Genomic DNA, 21776 nt, shown 5'->3' with positions numbered 1-21776 from the left:
AGGCTCTGATGGTCCTGCCAAAGTTGGTGCATCATTTCCATCATTTTCCATGGCCATTCTCTCAAAATCATCCATATCTTCATCTTAGTTTGGCTGTGCAGAAGGTAATGAAGCCTCATAAGCCTCATTGTATTCTCTGGTAGTTGGATGATTGTCTACCAGTTGGTCTATTATTCCATCTAAATGATCTTTGTTGCCCTTGATTAATGTGATAGAATAACCTCTATAAAATGGATCAAACACACTTGCAAGATTAAAGTCATTAACTTCAGTGCCTTTATCTGGAATCCTAGTTTCCAAGTATTCTATAAACCTGGTCATTGCATCTTTAGCAATTCTTGAACCTGGAAAAGAAAAAAAAGATATATAAATAATCAAAATTGCATAATTTGTTGATAATTATTCGAAAGAATCGAAATTTGTTGATAATTATCGAAATTATTAGTAAGAATCGAAAGAATCACAAAAAAATATTTTTTACCTGAAGTATTTTGTGTAACTGTCCTATGGCACATAGTAATCAATGAAAAGAGGTGTTGCTGGATCTTGTGAACTGTAGGTGTTTTATCTGAGGACCAAATCTCTGAGTATTCTTGACATTTTGCCAAGAAAGGATGAAGTTCTGCAATTACTTGAAAATCTTCATCACTTGGTATAAGTATTGTCAAGTTTGCATTCAGGCTGTTATCTCTGACAGACTTCAAACCTTGCTCATTTCTTAACACTGACTTGAACAGCATTGCATTTGAATTCCATCTTGTTTGCACTGGTTGGATTAGCTTGATTGGATTGCACCCTAGAGATTCATATTCTTGTTTGATTTCATACCAATCCTTAGTGCTTTGATGTGTCCTTTGAGCAAGTCTCTTGCACTTATCAACAATTACCTTAACCTCACCATTTTCTAATGTGTCTTTCAAACAATTGTTCAACATGTGATCAACACACACCAATTGCTTGTCTAATAAAGTTGATAAACTGACAGCTGCCTTCATGTTAGCTGCACCATCAGTCACACATGTTATTTTTAGGTCAGGCCTTGCCAAGACTTCATATTTTGAAATCATAGTGTCTAATCCTTTGGCAAGTAAAGGACCTGTTTTCCTATTTAAATGAGCCTGGCAGTTCAAACTGTACTTTTTCAACTCAAAATCACTGTTGATGTAATGGAGTGTGAGAGATTCAAAAAGATCACCATTTTTTGCAGTCCAACCATCTGATGTAAAAGCTACACTTTCACATTCTGGTACTTCTTCCTCAAGTTGATTGGTTATTGCCTTTTCAACATTATGATGAATCATGTCAAGCTTTGTTGTAGCAAGTGTTTTTGGTGTTTTTATGATTGCTTTTGGTGCCAAATAATTCAAGAGCAACTTCATTCCTGGAGTTTCCACAATATTGAAAGGAAGATTTGACATGATGCAGGCCAGAGTGAGAACTGTATCAAAATCAAGCTGACAGCTGCTTTGTGAATCCCATTTAGTTATCTGAAATAATAAAAAAAACGTAAAATATCGAAAGGAATCGAAATTATCGAAATTACCGCAAGGAATCGAAATTACGTTAAACAAGACCTGACAACCTAATATATATGGGTAAGTTGTTGCAGTTTCTAGAGACAGTGCTAATCACTCTATCTATTAAAACAAAGAAGTTTAAAGTTAAAAGCCTTTAAAGTTTTGAAACGTTTGAAAAACACGTGTTTACTAAATCTACATGCACGTGTTAGGTGACAGGTCAAATCAAAAACTTTAAACCTCAATAACTTTGTTAATAATGAGTTTAGAGCAAAAAGGACATTAATTTTGAATCATTAAATTGTTGTCTAGTGTGGAAATTTAACTTTTTATTAATTTACAGAGTTATTAAACTTTAAAGTATATTATAAATTTGGAAAACAGCTCAAAAGTTTCTAATTGAATATAAAAATAGATTTCTAACATTAGTTTCAGCAAAATCAAGCCCGAATTGGTAAATTGAGAAAAAAAAAATTTTCTGCATGGCCTAAACAGCACCCAAAAGATCCGAGTTTCTTTTGAAGAAATATTTTTTCTCAATTTACCAATTTGGGCTTGATTTTGATTCGAATATTTACAAATAAAAACGGTAAAATGTTATAAAAACAATTATTTAAGCTACTAAAAAATTACAATATTTTTCTCACCTTAACATACTCATCCAGAGTTACTTGAAGTTTTTCATGACCACCTTGCTGACTGAATGGTGGAGACTTTTTACTAAGGTTATCCACCCTTTTTTTACTAGTGGTTGTTGCTGGAAAGAAACCTCTCAAACTTGAAGATCTATCAAGCTCCTTTTCAACTTCCTCCCTGTCAGCAGCCAGTTGCACTACCTTGTCATTCTTTGCCTTAAGATAAGCTTTGGCTTGAATGGGATGCTGAGATCTGTATAAAAAAAGATTTAAATCAAATAATTATAGGGATAGGAATCGAAATTACCGAAATAATTGAAAATATTGAAAAGAATCGAAAAAAATTGAAATAACTCCTATAGATGGCGCTATATTAAATTAAATGTAACAAACAGTATTACTGTTAGCTGTTACTGTATAATAAATAATAATCAGTGCTTATGTTTATTTAATTATTCAGAACTATTGTTATTTTTTTATTTTTTTATAAAGTAAATCTTTACTTAATATTAACTTAAATTGCACAAGTTCTGAAAATATTAAAAAGAATCGAAATTACCGAAAAAATTGAAAAAACATTACTTACCCTAAATGTTTACTCATTCCTGATGTACTTCCACGGCAGCAAGTTAACACTGCTTAACATTGATTACAACTTGATTTATAAGTTTTCTTTTTGGTGACAGAATTCACTGTCACTTCTGGTAGTTTGGTAAAGTAATTCCAAATTGCATTATTAACTTGAGACATTGTTGTAAATTGTAATGTTGTTGTTGTTTGTAAGAGTTGTTTGTGAAACAATAAATTGTAACTGATTAGATTTTCACAAAACCCCACTATTTATACTGGTAAAGGGGAATCCCTTAGGGGAGGGAAATTAAATTTGAATGAATTTGAATTTAATTTCGCACGCTATTATTAAAACGTATTCGTAATAAAAACGATTCTTTACAATAAAAACGATTTTTTAATTAATCCCTTAGGGGAAGTAAATTAAATTTGAATGAATTTGAATTTAATTTCGCACGCCATTATTAAAACGTATTCGTAATTAAAACGATTCTTTACAATAAAAACGATTTTTTAATTAATCCCTTAGGGGAAGTAAATTAAATTTGAATGAATTTGAATTTAATTTCGCACGCCATTATTAAAACGTATTTGTAATAAAAACGATTCTTTACAATAAAAACGATTTTTTAATTAGTAATTGAAATTTACCGTTTTTATTACAAAGAATCGAAATTACCGAAATAATTGAAAATATTGAAAAGAATTGAAAATATTGATTATAACGGAAGTATATTATTAAAAAAAAGGTGAGTAATCAATTTACGGTTCTTTTCGATTCCTATTCTGAAAAAGAACCGATAACTTCGGTTCTTTTCGATTCCTATTTTGATAAGGAACCGATAACTTCGGTTCTTTGCGATTCCTTTTTTTATAAGGAACCGATAACTTCGGTTCTTTTCGATTACTATTCTGATAAAGAACCGAAACCTTCGATTCCTTTCGATTCCCCGAAAAATACCGAAGAACCATTTTTCGGGAACTTCAGTCCTTATTAGGAGTTATATATACTCCTAACTGGTTGTCAGAAAGTTTTTCCGTTTTTTGTTGACACAAAAAAAATTAAAATGCAAGATCGGAATTTTTTTTTTATTACTTGATAGACTGCCTGCCCCAACCAAATTCTCAGTCGATGTAGCAGCACTCCATTGCGAATCAGCCTATTTGTCAGTATATGTAGCAGCACTCCATTGCAAGTCAGGCTATAAGATAGTCAATGTAGCAAAACTCTGCGCATGATTGACAGTAAAAAAAATAAAAATAAAAACATTTTATAAAAAAAAAATAAAAATAAAAACATTGTTTATATTATTAAAAATATTCAGAATGTTTTTAAAGACATTCTGGTCAATTAAATTTGCGTTTTTGTGGTTTTCATAAAAGACAATTATTTTGTAATTAAATTAATGGTTTTAACTGACAACACGGAAATGTTGGATGAAAGTCAAAAGTAGTTAAAAGTGACATATTTGTTGGCAAAAGAATCATTTTTTACCTTAACGCACTCCCATATGCAACAATTTATATATATATATATATATATATATATATATATATATATATATATATATATATATATATATATATATATATATATATATATATATATATATATTATATATATATATATATATATGTTTATATATATATATATATATATATTTATATATATATATACACACACATATATATATATATATGTGTGTGTGTATGTACAATATATACATTTTTATATTGTACTTTTTTATATTATACAATGTATACAATTGCGCAATTTTTTTATTATATGCTTTTTTTTATCAATAGCGATTGTTGTCTTCAGAGCTAGGAAATGATTGGAAAAGTTTATTTAAAGAGTTTAATATGATGCCGTTTGCTGCTGCATCTATTGGTCAAGTTCATCAAGCAGTTACTCTCAACAATATACCAGTTGCTGTTAAAATTCAGGTAATTTTGAAAGTGTCATTGTTATTGTCTATTAAATTATTGTAATCTATTTTATTGTCTCACTGCCACTTTAGGCCATGTTTTTGTCATTTCTAGTTATAAGTAACCATTTATTTATTACTTTAGTATCCTGGTGTTGCTGAAAGTATTGACAGTGATATAGACACACTTCTTTCCATATTAAATTTCTCTAAAATACTTCCTGAAGGTATTTAAATAATTTTCAAATTTAAGCAGGACTTAAATAAATAAGGTGTAGACCTTATTTATACTTTTACATGCATGTTCTATATTATATATTCCTATATATTTTATATTTTTATATATTAAATATTTATGATTTTATATACATGTTATATATTACATATTACTATATATTTTACTTTGTTATATATTATATATTTATGTTCAATTTATTATTTGACGATTTTCTTTTAAAAGATTTTCAAATTGTAATCACTTGCATCCTATTTTTCTTCAATTTTCTTTTAAAAGATTTTCAAATTGTAATCACTTGCATCCTATTTTTCTTCAATTTTCTTTTAAAAGATTTTCAAATTGTAATCACTTGCATCCTATTTTTCTTCTATTGTCATATTCTAGTTCTTCACTAATTTTTTACAGGTTTGTTTTTGGAGCAAGCAGCCGATGTTGCTAGAAGAGAACTTTCTTGGGAAGTGGATTATAAGCGGGAAGCTCAGTCATCTGCAAAATTCAAGTATTATTAAATGGTTACTTTTTAATAAATGTTTTTAATATATTATGCATTCTATATACATTATGTCTTTATGCCTGAACTAAACTGAAATAATCAATATTGACAATAAATTTATAGTTAATGATAATCTAAATCCTTTCATTTATATTATAAATTTATCAACTTTCAGAGAACTGTTAGATGGTGATGATGACTATTTTATTGCTGATTGTTTTCCTCATCTGTCAACAAAGAGAATTCTCACTACTGAACTTCTTCAAGGAGTGCCACTTGATGAAGTTGCTTTTATGGATCAAAATACAAGAAATAGGGTGTTTGTAGAATTAAATATTTTATTGAATTACTTTTATTTATCTTTTTTATTTCTATTTATCATATTTAATATATTCTCAATTGGAATTGCAAAAATGCTAGTTACAAAATACAGTATTTATTTTTTTTAAAACCAGTATTATACAGGTATTTTTAAAAAATGTGCTGTATAATACTGTATAATGTCCAGTACTGCACCCAGACATAATCCCATACCATTTGACCGGTATTAGGGCCCAAAATAAAAATTCCCTTGAACATAAATCTTAAAATTTAACATTTAGAAATAAAGGAAAATATATATAGTTTTGAAATTTAACATTTAGAATTAAGATAGGATTAACAATTAGAATTAAAATTTAGAATTAAAATTTAACATTAGAAATAAAGGAAAATAGTAAATAATTGTTTTCTTTTATTTATTAATGTATTAAAATGGTTGTTGTTGAAAGTAATTTTATAATTATGAGTACAATTATAAATTATAAAGTAAGTTGAAAATTAACTTTATAATTATGAGTGTAATTATAACTTATATAGTTAATTACAAATTTAATTTAAAATTACGAATGTAACTATAAAGTTAGTTACAACAACAGTTATAATATTTAGTGTAAATATGGACTGTTAACATCAGAGATAAAGGAAGGTAAGTAATTTTTAACAAGTTTTACACATCCATCATTTTTTAAGGGCAAAACAAAATCGGCTGCAGCTTTAGTTGAATTCTATCAAAAAGTACTACGTTTTTTTTTTAAGAATTTAAAAAAGCAATGGAATTACAACAGAGAAAAGAAATAAGTTGTACCCAGTGAAGTTAGATCTGGTAAGTTGTAGAACAACAACATTGGTACACAGAAAAAAGAATGTATGGTTTCTTTAACTGAAGTTTATGATAAGCTTTTCATAAATTGAAATCATTTTTCTTCAATAAAGCTTTTAAACTATCGTTATTGATCACATGTTGCTAATGTTGAGCAAGGATTTTTTGATTGTAGTTTTATGTAAGGGAAAGTGTGTGTGAAGGAGCCAGGCTTTAAAAGAGCTGGTGAGATCTCTAACTTACTGGCATCTGATCATAATTATGTTTTACTCTTTGTATGGCAACACTGGATATCTGTCACCCACAAAAATTTACAGTTCTACTAAAATTAATAGCATCGTATAGGTGCCCTGAAAATTTTTAAGATAAAAAGTTTTTTTGTGTTTACTTATTTATTTTTAAGATAAAGTCTATTTTATTATTTGATAAAAGATATGTGCTGTATTGTTATATATATATTTGCCTTTTTTTTCCCCATATAATATTGGATTACCGTTTTGGTAAAATGTGTTTAGTTTAAGGTTATATATTTAACCGTACTATATTTTAAAAGAGCAAACTGTCTTTGCTATGAAAGAACTGGCTCTTTTATTGCATGATTACTGATTATTTGAATACATCGATATCATAGGTTCTACGCACTAGTCAAATGTAGTAGGTTTAGGTTGATAATTTGATCAATTCAAAAGTTTTAATTGCATGATATTAAGGACTAATAAATAGTCTGATCTATGAAGAGAGAATGAATTGTTTGGTGTTCATCCTGACAAGACAACTTTTTAGGAAATTGAGGCAAATTTTTCCTCTATACTGTTTATTAACTTTCTTAAACAATAAGAAAATTATTTAATTTTTTCAAAAAAATATTCAAATATTAAAAAATCAATGTTTTTAATAAAGCTTAAATAATTATAAATAATTCATTTTTGTTTCAAACTTCATCATATTTTTTCAAAACTTATTTTGTATTATTATATTCACTCATCACTATCATAGTTAATATATGTGAAATGCCTTATAATCATAGAGATCATTTATTGTCAGGATGTAAACCAAACAATTTGTTCTCTTGGTATAACAGCCTGCTTATTAGTCCTTCATATCATGCAATTAAATTTTTTAAAGTAATCAAATTTTCAAGCTAAACAACAACATTTGACTAGTGTATGTTAATATTTCAGTTTTTCTCATTTTCATTTCATATTTTTTTTATCTTTAAGAAAAAAACATGTCTTCGTAAGTATCAACTACTAAAAAGCCCCACAACTTTAGCAATAGAAAAGGCTATAAGGAAAGTGAATGCTGGCAACCAGTCCATCAATAAAACAGCACTATTGTTTGGAATATCAAGAACCTATTTAGCAAAAGTGATTAAAAAGGTTAAGAATATTAAGGATAAGTACGTGCATTGTCCAAGATAGGTAACAAGCACATTTTTTCTAGACCTCAAGAAGTTTTTATAGTTTTGTATCTTAAAACTACATCTAAAATGTGCCACGGTTTGACAAAAAAATAAACAAGGGAACTAGCTTTTCAGTATGCAGAGACAAATAACAGGGTGGCCAGCAACCTGGAAAAGTCAGGGAAATTCTAAACTATGTTAAAAAGTCAGGGAAAAGTCCGGGAATTTACTAATTTTGCAAAAGTCATGGAAATGACAGAGAAATTTGATGGACCCAGTAACAAATGCTTAATTGAGACTAAAAATAAATTTATTTTTTTACTTCATATTTTATGAGAATATTAGAATTTCTCATAAATTTTTATGAGAAATTCTAATATTTTGTTGTGTTTGTTGTGAGAGTTTTATTTGTTGCCTTTTTATTGCTACATTTGTTAAATTTACATCAGTAAGTCAGGGAAATTTGATTATAGTCAAGGAAAATGATATCAAAAACCTGGCCACCCTGAATAATATCTCTTGTAGAACTTGGAAGTATGATAAAATAGCATCTGTGAAATGGCTTCGTGGCTTTATGACAAGACACAAAGATTTGTCGGTCAGAAAGACTGAAAACACTACTCTGTCCAAAGCAATAAGTTTTAACAAGACAAATGTTAACACATTCTTTAAAAAGCTAACCAGCACAAACCTTGAGACCCTTAACACCAGGACTCAGTACTGCTCATACAGATGCTCGTGGAAACTCAAATCTTAATCTCGTTAGCTCTGAAATTGTAAGGTCTTTTTTAAAATCAGGACCTAGAATGAATTTAAAATCTAAAGATCATAAAATGGCCCTAGCTATAATCACAGATACTCCATTAAAAAAAAAAAATCGAAGAGCAAGAAACAAAAAAACAACCTCAAAAAAGTGTTATTAAGAAGATTAAAACCAAAAAACAAACAAAAAAACATTGATTCCATTGGTATCATATTACTGCATAATAATGCAAGCTCAGATGATGAAATACATTTATCAGAATTAAAAAAACAGAATATTTGTGAAAAAGACTATATTAATCATTTTATTGTATGTAATGGACAATATAGTAAGACTTATATAGTAAGGATGGTACCAGTGCAAAGTAAGTGAAATAAATCAAAAATTATCATGAATTTTGTGGCTTCAAAGGTGCAATTAATTTCTTCTGCCAAAAATGTTTCAGACTCTTTTTTTAGTTTTTGACATTGACTAATTTATATTAGGATATTATTGTTAATTAATAATGTAAAACCATTATTAAAGATTGTCATAGAATTAACAATAAGTACAATTTGGTTTTTAGAAACAGATTATTATTCTTAAAAGACTTGAGAGCAGAACAACATTCAGAGCAGAAAAAGTTTGCATCTGTGCTATCTTTAGATAAGTTACCACTTACTATTTACATTTGGTGTTGTTGATCTAAATAAACTTGATAATGAGGGAATCAATCATCAATAGATTTTGAAACTGTACAAAAAGAAGAATTGAATTACCTCCTAAAAATATATATTCACTGCTTTTTAAAATCCACACACATTCATGGTGAGCTGCACTGGGTAAGGGGCAGTAGAACTTGGGGAGGGGAATAACAATTTGCATAAACATTATCCTCCAAGCTAACACTGAGTACAGCACTGCCTTCATAAACTGGAATACCATTATATCAGTATTGTAAAGTTATCCGTAAATCTAGTTTTTATTTGTTTTAGGTATCAATAATGGTTCTTAGACTTTGTTTGCGTGAGTTATTTGAATTTAATTATATGCAGACTGATCCAAATTGGTCCAACTTTTTTTACAATAAAGAGACAGATCAGGTTTGGCATTTTTAAACTGTTATTTTTTAAGTTTCATCATAGATAAATTTGTGATTTTGTAAATTAAAAAGAAAGCTACGATGAGATTGATTTATTATTTGAGTTTTTTCGATTTTCTTCATTAACTCTTACTTCTGACACACAGTCATACATATGGTAACACAATAAAATTTCTTAAGAAGTCACTAAATAATATTGAAATATTTTCAAAAATGTGTTGTAAATGCTTTTTATTATAAATTTATGCTTTAAAATTACTGCAATATATTATCTTTGTTTGCATAATTTGATCAGGTATAAAAGAGACAAAGCATAAATCTATTTTTTTATTCCAGAGATTTTGTGTGACAGTCTTCATTTTAGTTCCAAAAATCAATAATTTGCAAGTCAATATTTTTTGAATAAAATTGAATAAATGAAGCATTTCTTGAGACTATGAAGTCTTAATAGTAGTCTATTTTTACATTCTTTAGAAAAAAACCTATTGGGTTCCAATTTCTTTGTCAGCACCTAAGGTTCTTTTTCTAACTAAGCCCATGGCGGATTTCATTTCACTTCAGATTAAAACCTCTTTAGGCCTACTATTCCATATAATTAATAATTTTCCTCTTTTTTTTTTAATTGAAATTTTCTTTTATTGATTTTTCAAAATAAACCATCTTTTTATCCAACTTTTTATTTCGGTATCTGTTTTTCATATATATATTTTTTTATTATCGTGTTTGTGGTAATTAACAAAGTAACAAATTTTATGTTTCGCTTTTATTTTGTGTCATATTTATAACTTGTTTCTTTGTAGCTTGTTTTTCCTCAAGGTTTAGGGAACTGAAAATTTTTGTACAAAACTTATTTATGACTTTTACAGTAAATTCCTGTTAACTCAAACCTCCAAGGGACAAGGGAAAATGGTGCGACTTAATGAATGTTAGACTGAAGTGAAATAAAACAATTGTTCTTGCTTTCACGGGACTATAGAAAACAGTTCGAGATAACAAAAGTTCGAGTTAACCTGTGTTCAACTTAACAGGAATAACTGTAATACATTTTCTTTAAATCTAAACATATTTAAAACTAATTTTTTAAATTTGGTTTATTTCTTCAAATAAACCAAATTAAAAAAATTTCTTTTATAATAAACATTTCTTTTGATAAATAAAGTTAATAATTTCAAACAAGAATCGATTGTGCAAACAATGCATCCTAGAATGGTCAGAGTTTAATTCTTGCAACTAAATTGAGCTCTGATCACTTTAACCAGTTTGCTACTACCTAGCAGAGCTTCAAGGGGATTCCTAAAGTCCCATTTTCTTTACTTGTAAGAAAACTAATAAATATTTTCAATATGTGAAGAAAGACATCTGATGACATTCAATAATTTTTACATCTATTCTGATAATTAGAGTAGCAAATTTTAACAGTCAATCTTTCTATAATGTTTTACTACACATATTAGAGTATATTATAAAGTTGGTTTTATGGCATCAATGAAGGGCAAAGTTTTGTTTGTATGAAGTTAAAAAAAAAAATTTGCATAAAAAAAGAGTACCAAAAAAAAATTTTGTTATTTTGATATAATAATAAAAATAAACATAAAAGTTCATTTTAATAATAAATATTTAGATTGAATATTTAATAATAAATATTTAATAATAAATATTTAATAATAAATATTTAATAATAAATATTTAGATTAAATATTCAATAATAAATATTTAATAATATTTAGAGATTCTACTAGGATATATTTATTCTAACAGTAACTGCTATGAGTTATCCTAATTGGAATAAAACATTTATAAACTACATTTAAAAGCTTACATTTCTGGCTGTCTGGATATAACTGTTGATTGCAAATGATTTTCACTCAAAATATATGACTTTAAATTTTGATCTTTTAGAGAAGAGAAAAAAAATATTCTAAAGAAAAAAGAGTTTTTATTTTGCTTCAGCGGCCATGTTAACATAATTTACCCAAATAAGCTGATTAGGAAACTATACAATGCAGAAATGTTTCATTTTTCTATTTATTATCTCTTCTGTTTTATGTTTTATTGTTTCTCCGTAATGTTTTTAGAGGAAAGATCACAAACCTTTCTATCTTTATGTTTCCTGCTTATGGTTTAGTGAATTCTCTTTTACAGCAGCAGTGATGTAGTGGTTAGAGTTCTGGCTTCAGAATTGGAGGTTCGTGGTTCGAAGCTGGCTCTAGCCATATATGCATCATTGGTAAGGAAGGAGGCGTGAAATTCCTGGTTAAATGCTATTCCGCGTTGTTATGCGATAAGACTCATTGGAGCACTTAACGAAATAAAGAAAAAAAAATTAAATTCTTTTTAAAAAGTTTTTATTTATTTAAAGTTTTAACAGGTTTAGACAATTATGTGGCTTGCAGAAGGCAAGTGCAAAATTTGAAAAAATTTATATACTCGGAAATCTTATTGATTGATTTAAATTCTGGGAAATCCCAGATCCACTTATTTTTTTTATTTTGCATTATTTTTAGTTTTTTATTTTTAGTTATGTTTGTTAGACTTTGGTGCATCTCGTGCGTATAATAAAAGCTTTGTGGACGTTTACATAAAAGTAATTTTTTTTTAATATTTATTTTTTCTTTAGAGTATTTTTTTTTTTTTTTTTTTTCTCATGACGGTTTTATAATTTTGAACAGGTTATTGATGGAGCCGCTCGTTATGATACTCGTGTTGTTGAATCACTTCTTACGAAATTGGGTTTTCAAACAGGATTTGAATCGAAGGTTTTTTTTCTTAAACTTTATTTTATTAAAGACTTAAAAATAGTTATAATACCTTCATGGTCATATCTAAATATAAGTAAACATATAAATAACCTTTTATATCTGAATAAAAGTAAACCTAATTAAGTAAACAAATCTCTTTTAAACTAAAACTGATTGCAATAAATTTTTTTAATTTCATTTCATTTTTTAGGCTCTAATAAGTGCAAATGTCGAGGCCGTTATGGCGCTCGGAAAACCATTTGCAAATGATGAAGTATTTGATTTCTCTAAGCAAGATATTACTTATAAAATAAAAGAGCTCATACCAACAATGTTGCGTCATCGTCTTACTTCACCACCAGAAGAAAGCTACTCGCTTCACCGAAAACTTTCCGGCGCTTTTCTGTTGTGCACAAAGCTAAATGCAAAAATCAATTGTTATAACATATTTCGAGATATTTATGACTCTTACAATTTTAAATAAACTTCGGTTTGTTTTTATATTGTTATAGCAATGTTTTTCTTTATAGCTAGAATTTTTTTTTGTTTTTGTTTAACCAAGAAAAAAGTTACGTTTATTATATATACTTAATATTCTTGTCACACATTGACACACATACATATATATATATATATATATATATATATATATATATATATATATATATATATATATATATATATATATATATATATATATGTATATATATATATATACACAATATTGATAAAATATAGATTGATTAGTTTTATATTTTATTTTGTAAACAAAGTTTAACATTTTGCAAATTAAACTTTTTTGATATTAAATTTAAGTTTCTAAAATTATTAGATTATAGGTCAAGTAAATAAAAAAAACAAATGCTTTTACTCAGCATTTTTGGAGTAATTGCTCAACTTTAGGAATATAAAAGTTTTGAGCGATTGCTCATTTTTGCGCAAAAGGCTTTACTCGTGAGCAGTTGCTCAAAATGTTGAGCGATTGCGGTCACATGAGAAAAGCGCGTGAATTAAAAATCTATAGCTAATACTCCGTTCATACTGACGTAAAAACACGTTTTATTTTGAAAGCGTATAAAATTATTCTTGTAAAATGCTGTATGTTGTTTTGTTGCTGTTTTATACAGTTTATAACATTAAAAACGAAACAAAACTTTTTTCTTTAAATCTTTTTTAATACAATATATTTTTCTCCAGTGTGAACCGAGATAAAAAACATTTTGTAAAAAAGCCATTTTTTAAACAGAAGTAAAATCAAACGGCTTCTATTGGTAGCGGCATAAACATTTACTCCTTAGCGAAAGCAATGACTTAATAATTGTCCATAAATTACGTCAGTCTTTTTTTTTTTTTTTGAGAGGGAGGGGAGGCAATTTTGTGACGTTTTGTTGCAAAGGGGATGGGGTCTCCGATTTTATGACGCAACATTTTTTATTCAGTTTTAAATCTAGATAGTCTTTCCTTGAATTAAAAGAATATCTGACCAAACCACAACCCTCAGTTGATGTATCTACATGTTGATTGTAAAATCAACTGTGCCTAAATTTTACTTAGTCGATGGGTACACTCCGTTAATGGAGTAGTTACAACCTGTTAACGGACTGTTACAGCTGTAATAGTAGTGGTAACTGACTGTTACGACTGGACCATATAAAATCAAAGCGCAGAATGTGCACTGCACATAGACTGTTACGGCTACATCAACTGAGGGAAGTCCGTAACGGACTGTTACGGCTGTAACAGTCTATGTGCAGTACACGTTCTGCACTTTGACTTTATATGGTCCGAGTGCAGAACTTTAGTCAGTAGGTGCACAAAAATGTGCAGCAACAAAAAAAACAAGCTTTGTGCGCTAACTAAAAAAAAACTTCCGACACCGAGAGACGAACCTTAGCGGGATTCAGTCGGCCACGCTACCACTGTTAGAGGTGAGAAAATTAAATTTATAAAATAATATTTTTGCATGTACATATCCGAAAAAATAGCTATTTAAAATTGGGATCATGTTAAAGATAGCGCTGTTAATTTATATAATTTTACTATTGGGATGGAAAAAAAAATCAAACGGACTGAAAAGTACTAACTAATTAACTCAAAGAAACTAAAAAAATTTAAGACTATTATATTTGAAATCGTTTAAAAAATTTTTTTTTATTTTAAGGGGGGGGGGGGGGAGGGGACAAAGTTAATGCATAATTTTTTTTTTGGGGGGGGGTCAATGAAATGTTACAATGTGTTTCAAGGGAGGGGTCAAAAAATGTCAAAAATCGCGTGACTTATTTATAGGCAACTCCATACGAGGAGAAGCAAAACTTAATTCACATATTTTTGAGCAATTACTTTTGCCGTGAGCGCTTGCATTTTGGCTTTAATTTACTCCGAGCAATTGCTTTTTATTCACCCGACCTAATGAAGCCTATCAGAGTCGCCTGAAGGCGCGTTTTTTTAAAAAACCTTTAAGCAAAACGAGTTTCTTCCATCCTTACTCGTAATTCAACTGGGGGTTTGTATCTGATTTATTCTTCTCCATGGCTAAGGAGCTTCACATGCCCATTTTCAATGTAATGTTTTTCTTTAGCCCCGTAATTTCATGCTGTACTTAAAAAATTTTAAGTTCTTGAAAAAAAATCCAAACATATTATTTGATGTTTTATAGATTTTTACACCATTGATAAAAACTTCACTTGTGTCAATGCTTTTTTTTATTAAAAAAAAGTTAGCTAAATTAAACAGCTAAAAAAAATTTAAGTTATGAAAAAAATGGTTGACGTAGTTTTTAAAAAGTTTTAATAACATCTGCCGGTTTTGATTATCTAGGTAATTTAACGAGTAAATAAATTGGGATCATTCATTTGAAATAATAGAAATTGCTATTTATAAAAATGGAAAAAAAGTAGGTAACAAAAGAAAGGTAATATTTATTAGTGTTGTTTGGTGTCAAGGCTCTTTTTAATCTGCAGTAGTATTTGTGATAATTTAAGCCATTCAAAAAAATGGGGACTTTTTTCAATGTGTAATAAATAAAATAAAAAATGCGTGTGATTTCATTAATTGATGTATATAAAATAATAAAGTAGTTTAAAATTTGGTTTCTAAAAAATCGTCATAGTATTGAATGAAGAGTGATATTTTAAACAAGATTTTAAAGAAACAAGGTTTTACCTTGAACAAAAACTTTCAAATCCAACGAAAAAATTTTTTATTGATGCTTCAACTAAAATGGTTTTAAGTTTCTCAATGTTAAAAAAAATTTTTTTTTTTTTGTATATATATATAATATTGTTATATATTTAGCTGTACTAATCATTATTATAAAGTTAATGTCTAGTTTAAGTTCGACATGAGAACTATTTAGAGAAGAGATATTTAGGAAAGAGTTACCTTAAATGGAATACCTAGGATAAAAATCTCTCGAGAACGACTTCCCCTTTGATAAACATTATTAATTGATTATTATAGATGTACAATTCTACGATAAACTTCCACTCTTGTGGATTCATTTGGAGCCATTCCTGGTTGTTTATTAGTCCTAATAAATCAAAAAGAAGCCAAGACCGTGGTCCAATTAAAAAAATAAATAAAGGTTGAAGAATTTAAGTCCGAAATTTTGGTTTCCCAAATTAAAAAAGTTTTTGGTCTTGGGGTAGAAAAAAGTCTCTTTGCCATTATTGTTCTGGTAAATTCTGACAATATATGGAAATCCTCGAGCGAAGAAATTGCATTGAATAAAAAAGACTAATAAACTTAGCCATACGGTGGATCATAGTTTGCTCATCATTGGACATAATAAATTTATCAGATAAGAGTTCCATTTTTAAAATTTATATAGAATGTGACATAAATCTCAGATTGTAAATTGCACCTGGTTTGTGAGTTTTGAATATTCTGTCCACTGATAGTTTTCCCCAAGGAAGATAATAGTTAATTCAATTACCTCAAAATAATCTTCTAGCGGAAATATTTTTTCTTCGAGGCATTGGTAAGCCCATTTCAGTACTAAACTTGCTTGATTAAATATTTTTGATTTGATATCAGTAGGCCATTAAAAAAAATTAAAGTTTGAGTAATCAATATCAATTTTTGAAAATTCGGCTTGGAAACGTTTAAAAATGGGTTCATTTGGACTCTTGCTATCTCCTCGTGATGCGGTAAATGCATGTTTGATGTATAGCTCATTATGATGATGGCAACATGCTAGTCATAGGAGAGGTCTCTTTAACTCAATTTCAACTAAAGTTGCTGCTCCTTTTTATTACCTGTGTTGCTTGCTGTTGTATCAAAGCATATACCAACAATGTTTATCCAAAATGTACAAATCTTGCACAAGTTTCACAGTCGCATCACATTGAATTTTACCAGTCGAATCTTTAGTCAAAGGTACACCAATAAGTTTCGGCCTGCAAATAAAAGTTAACTTAGTTTATTTAAAAACAAAAATAAAAAATATACATAGGATTTATATAAATAAATAAGTACCCTTTAATGTATTATGGTAAAAAACTTCAAATTTTTTGATTTTTTGAATATAACTTTTCTTGGTATTTTCATTTATGCTGAAAACAATAGCGTTATTTATTTTTTAATGTATTTTATAAGCATCTACGTATCGTTATGGAAATATCGAAACTAACCGATATTTTTTACGATAACGGGTTTCGATATGAATTGCTATGATCCGATATGTTTCGATATGATTCCGATAAAATTTCGTTTGGGTTTCGATATGCATTGATAAAAATTAATAATCGTCTAATTTTGAATGCCATTTTTTAGATTAAACTGTTAAAAACGGCTCAGGCGGTTAGGAGAACAATCTAACTGTTAAGTTTTTTAAATAAAAACATACCGTGGTGTGACCTAACAAAGTCCTATGCTTTAAGAAAGTCCTAATTTAAGAAATGACAAATTTCGTATATATAAAACAAACATTTGCGGAAATAATTTTGTTGTTTTAACTTGATATATATTAGAGAAAATTGTCTCAGAATCCAAAGTAGGAACTTCAATAAATGGGGTATACACTGGTGTCATTGCGTATGCGGATGATATAATTTTGCAAAGTTCAACTATATCTGGTCTTCAAAATCTTATTAACATCGTCCAAAAGTATCTCATATCCAACTTTATCAAACTAAATGCAGAAAAAACTGAATTTTTAATATCTGGAGTAAGCTCGATCATCAATAACGTGATTTATGTTAACGACGCTCCTATTAAGTTTCAAAGCAATTTAAAACATCTTGGTTTCCTTTGGGATAATAAGAACAAAAATATGACGGCAACACTCCAAAAAACGAATATAAATGCATACGGCATTGTATACATAAATGCATACGGCATTGCATACGGCATTGCATACGGCAAATGCATACGGCATTGCATACATAAATGCATACGGCAAATGCATACATAAATGCAATACGGCAACACTCCAAAAAACGAATATAAATGAAAGAATAACGCAATTTTTATCTGTTGCAAAAGCTCTTATAAGAAACGGAATTCGCTTCTGCCAGCCTGCTACGATTATTTATTTATTTAATTCCCTAGCTATTCCAACGCTATTATACGGACTAGAACTGGGTGGTTGCAACAATAAGTTTCAACAGAATATTGATAAAGTTGGACGATCTGTCTTAAAATCATTTTTTAATATTTTTAAGCATAGTAAAAATTACCTTCATTCTTTTTTCAAAGTAGACTCTGTATCGAACATTCTTATTCATAACAAATTAAACTTATTTATCAGGCTACTTAATGACCCCATATGTTACTCCATTATAATGACTCAGTTGCCATGTATAAATAACCAAAGTTTATTTGTTGGTGAGATATGGCTAATATGCAAGCAATGTGGTATTAATATGTTGCAATGTATGATCGAGGGCAATAAAATTAAAACTGCACACCCTAACGAAGTGTTAAATGCCAATATCGCCGCAATTTTAAAACAATCTGTCCAATTATGGAATTTAAAGGAACAAAGACTTATATTTAGAACTTTGATGGAAGAAAACATTCCAAGAACAGTACAAGAACACACATAGCATTTGATGTTTTAATCGATTGTGGGTAAATCAATTTTTAATTACAATAATTGTAGTAATTTTAATTTGAAATCACGTGACAATTGAATCAAGTTACTATTCTCAAATCATTCTTAGGGCGATCATCAAATATTAAAATATTTCCACATGCTCTATTTTTTATCAAATCATGTTACATACTGATCGTTTAAATGCCTTATATCCCATAAATCAGTACAAAAACAAATCTATTTTATTTTTTTAAATTTTTATTTATACAAACAAATTTGAATGATAAATAAATGTCATAGTTATGAAGTTTTTGAAGATTATTGTTATTATTATCATATATATATATATATATATATATATATATATATATATATATATATATATATATATATATATATATATATATATATATATATATATATATGTTAATAATTTTGATAGTTGTTTGCAACAACTATCAAAATTTATTTACTTTGGCAATTTTGCCGTTACTTTGGCAATTTTAAGTTGATTAGGGAAAACTCCTTGGCCAAAGCAAAACGAAAAGATTTTAAATAGAATATTGTATGAACTTATATGAACGTTTCTGTTGATACCGTCGAATCCTATTGCTTTATTTGGCTTAATCGTTTTGAAAGCAGCTTCAAATTCCTTATAGGATATTTCAATGCAATTAAGATTTGTTGTTTTTTAAGGTAAAAATTCAAAAGAATTACCAGTAAATGGAATAGTTTTTGATAAGTTAGGCCCTGCTAAAATAAAATGCTTATTTAATTCAACTGCAATATTGCTTGAAGCATATAAAATTTTATCATTAACTTTAATACCATTAGGCAAAGCGCCTGATTTAGTTTTAGCTTTACCAGTGATTTCTCTTAAAACTTACCAAGTGCGTTTTGAGTTGTTTTTTTTTTTTTCAAGTAAGTCAATATAGTATTTTTTTTTGAAATTTTTTCTTTGTCTTTCGAATTCTCTAGCATAACTTTTGTAAATGGTTTCATTTTCAACTGATTTAGGTTTCATTTACTTAATATGTAATTTTTGTTTAATTGTGAAAGATTTTCTTAGTACATCGGTAATCCTTGGGGATGTTATTTTTTTAAGCTTTTGATTTATTTCAATTTTAGGAAAATTTGCGTCATAAATATCATAGAACGTTTTAAGAAAATTGCTATAAGTTAAGTTGGCGTCTTGAAAATGATCAATATAGTGCCAACGAAGCATTTATAATTGGTCATTAAATGATGCTAAATTTGCTTTGCTATAAATGCGTTTACAAAAGCTATTTTTTTTATTTAGTGTTAATTTAGTATAGATACTATTTTCCGATTTTTTTCTCGATAAATAAAGATTTTTTTCTCGATAAATACAGATCTGTATTTATGGAGGAAAAATCGGAAAATCATTAAATGATATCGCATTAAATGATTCCTTTTTTTAAGAGAAACGCTCCGTTTTTAAATAAGTCATTGTAAAACTCTTTAATGTTGTATTTGACGTGATACTGTAAATAATCAAAATTAAAATCACCAAATGAATAGTTTAATTTCTTTTCGTGGTTACTTTTTTTAAAAATAACTTTTGTTTGGTTTTGGTTACGGTTTCAATTACGGTTCTACTGAACCAAAATTAAATAGCTAATTGTAATAAAAACGTTTTTAAAAACTCTATATACATTATAAGGCTCTTAAAATAAATTTTTTTTTATAGGGAAAGATGTTAAAATTTTAGTTTGAATTAGTATTAAAATTGTAATTGAACAACATTTTGAAGAATGCCAAGGCCAAGGACCGAAATTTGGAATCACTTTGATGAAGAGGTCAGTACTACACCTGATGAAGAGCGACTTGTTACTGCAAAATGCAAGTATTGTTTTGCAATTTGCAAGTTCACAGACAGAAATACATCTGGCATGAGATCACATTTGACAAGGAAGCATCCTATTCAGTTTGCAGCCCTGGAGAAAAAGCGCCATGTTCCTTTTGATGAGTTAGAACAGGTGTAATAAAGTTTAGAAACGTTTTTACTTTTTTAATTTAAATATTAACTTTTATTTTCATATGTGTTAGTTACTATTACTATTACAATACCAAGATTTAACGATAAATAATAAAATAACAATAAATATCAATAACTTTCAATAAATGCTGAAGAATGTTTCAATATTAGGTATTTTAACAGGTTTCATATTAATTTTTAGACCTACAATGAAGACTTATGAGCAGGTTCGAGATGATAAGACGCCATTAGTGTTGGGCAGTAAAGTTAAACAAGGCAGACTTTCCGGACCATCAGCAGAAAAGGTCCAAAATATAAAACATTGGGTCAAATACAAGCCACAAGACCGTGAACAGCTCAGAGGAAACATTGAAATTGTCAAGTTTTTGGCCCGTTAAAATTTTCCATTCTCTTTGGTTGAACATGAAGCTTTTAAAGATTTTGTTCACTACTGGAACCCACAAACGAATGTGAAGGCTGCAACAACATACTCCCGGTTCAAGTATGCAAAATTTTAATTGTTTTAAATAAATTTTATTTTGGGGTGGGGAGTCAATTTAATGGGAGTTCCATGAGAACTAAAAATTTTTAAAAAGCTACTTTTTAAAGACCAATCCACACCAATTTTTTTTGGTTTTCTTAATAGGTAACCAAATTGATATGTAACGAGAAATATCAATAATAACTAATTTTTTACTTTAATTTTAGGTTGCCGTTGTTGTACAAAAATATGAAAATCTGTGTGGATGACATTCTAAAGAAGGAACTGCCAAAGACCGCTGGATTTGCAATCTCAACTGACCTCTGGCAAAGCAGAAACAATGATGCATACCAAGCCAGTACATTGCACTATGTGAGCGAAGACTTCCGGTTAAAGAAGTTTGTGATTGGAGTTTTTCCGTTTTCCAAACAACATACAGCTGAAGCCATTGCTCTTCGTCTGGATAAGTATGTTTTAGTATTTTATTTTTATTAGGTTAAAATTTGTGTAAATTAAGTTAACCGTTTGAATTATTTAGATAATTCAAACGGTTAACTTAATTTACACAAATTTTAACCTAATAAATTTTTTTTTATAATGATAACTTTTTTTTACAAAAAAGCAAAATCCGCCATTTAGTTTAAAATTAATGGCACAAATGAATACTTTTATTTATATTTAAAATAACAACAAAAGTATTAGTTTGTATTTTAAAATATCAAAAAGCAAACAACTAATTTTACTTTGCTTTTC

General features: G+C 28.3%; 2 protein-coding genes across 2 annotated transcripts in view; one reads left to right on the top strand and one right to left on the bottom strand.

Annotated features, from left to right (window-relative positions):
• LOC100197924 (atypical kinase COQ8B, mitochondrial) overlaps window positions 1-13007 on the top strand; it is a 36348-nt gene extending 23341 nt beyond the window's left edge. Inside the window, exons 6-13 of the mRNA XM_065805518.1 lie at window positions 4529-4669; window positions 4796-4877; window positions 5294-5387; window positions 5557-5698; window positions 9662-9769; window positions 12287-12352; window positions 12438-12524; window positions 12718-13007. Of these exons, the coding sequence (XP_065661590.1) occupies window positions 4529-4669; window positions 4796-4877; window positions 5294-5387; window positions 5557-5698; window positions 9662-9769; window positions 12287-12352; window positions 12438-12524; window positions 12718-12990 (993 nt within the window). The 3' untranslated portion in view covers window positions 12991-13007. The remainder of the gene's footprint in view (window positions 1-4528; window positions 4670-4795; window positions 4878-5293; window positions 5388-5556; window positions 5699-9661; window positions 9770-12286; window positions 12353-12437; window positions 12525-12717) is intronic.
• Window positions 56-2789, bottom strand: LOC136084747 (uncharacterized). The gene is made up of 4 exons (XM_065805519.1): window positions 2739-2789; window positions 2165-2405; window positions 482-1487; window positions 56-344 (listed from the first exon to the last, which is right to left on the bottom strand). Exons 1-4 carry the CDS (start codon window positions 2753-2755, stop codon window positions 85-87), a joined length of 1524 nt encoding a protein of 507 aa, XP_065661591.1. The 5' UTR covers window positions 2756-2789; the 3' UTR covers window positions 56-84.
• Window positions 13008-21776: the final 8769 nt, after the last annotated feature.

This window comes from Hydra vulgaris, chromosome 09 (genome assembly GCF_038396675.1).
Source record: "Hydra vulgaris chromosome 09, alternate assembly HydraT2T_AEP".
NCBI classification, from domain to species: domain Eukaryota; kingdom Metazoa; phylum Cnidaria; class Hydrozoa; order Anthoathecata; family Hydridae; genus Hydra; species Hydra vulgaris.
This window is presented reverse-complemented; position numbering and strand designations above follow the sequence as displayed.

What these genes read in the sequence shown, in the direction of transcription:
- LOC136084747 (XM_065805519.1), bottom strand. An exon ending in CTCTGGATGAGTATGTTAAG is followed by an intron (nt 1,488 to 2,164) that starts GTGAGAAAAATA and finishes TTATTATTTCAG; the next exon opens with ATAACTAAATGGGATTCACA. An exon ending in AGTTACACAAAATACTTCAG is followed by an intron (nt 345 to 481) that starts GTAAAAAATATT and finishes TTTCTTTTCCAG; the next exon opens with GTTCAAGAATTGCTAAAGAT.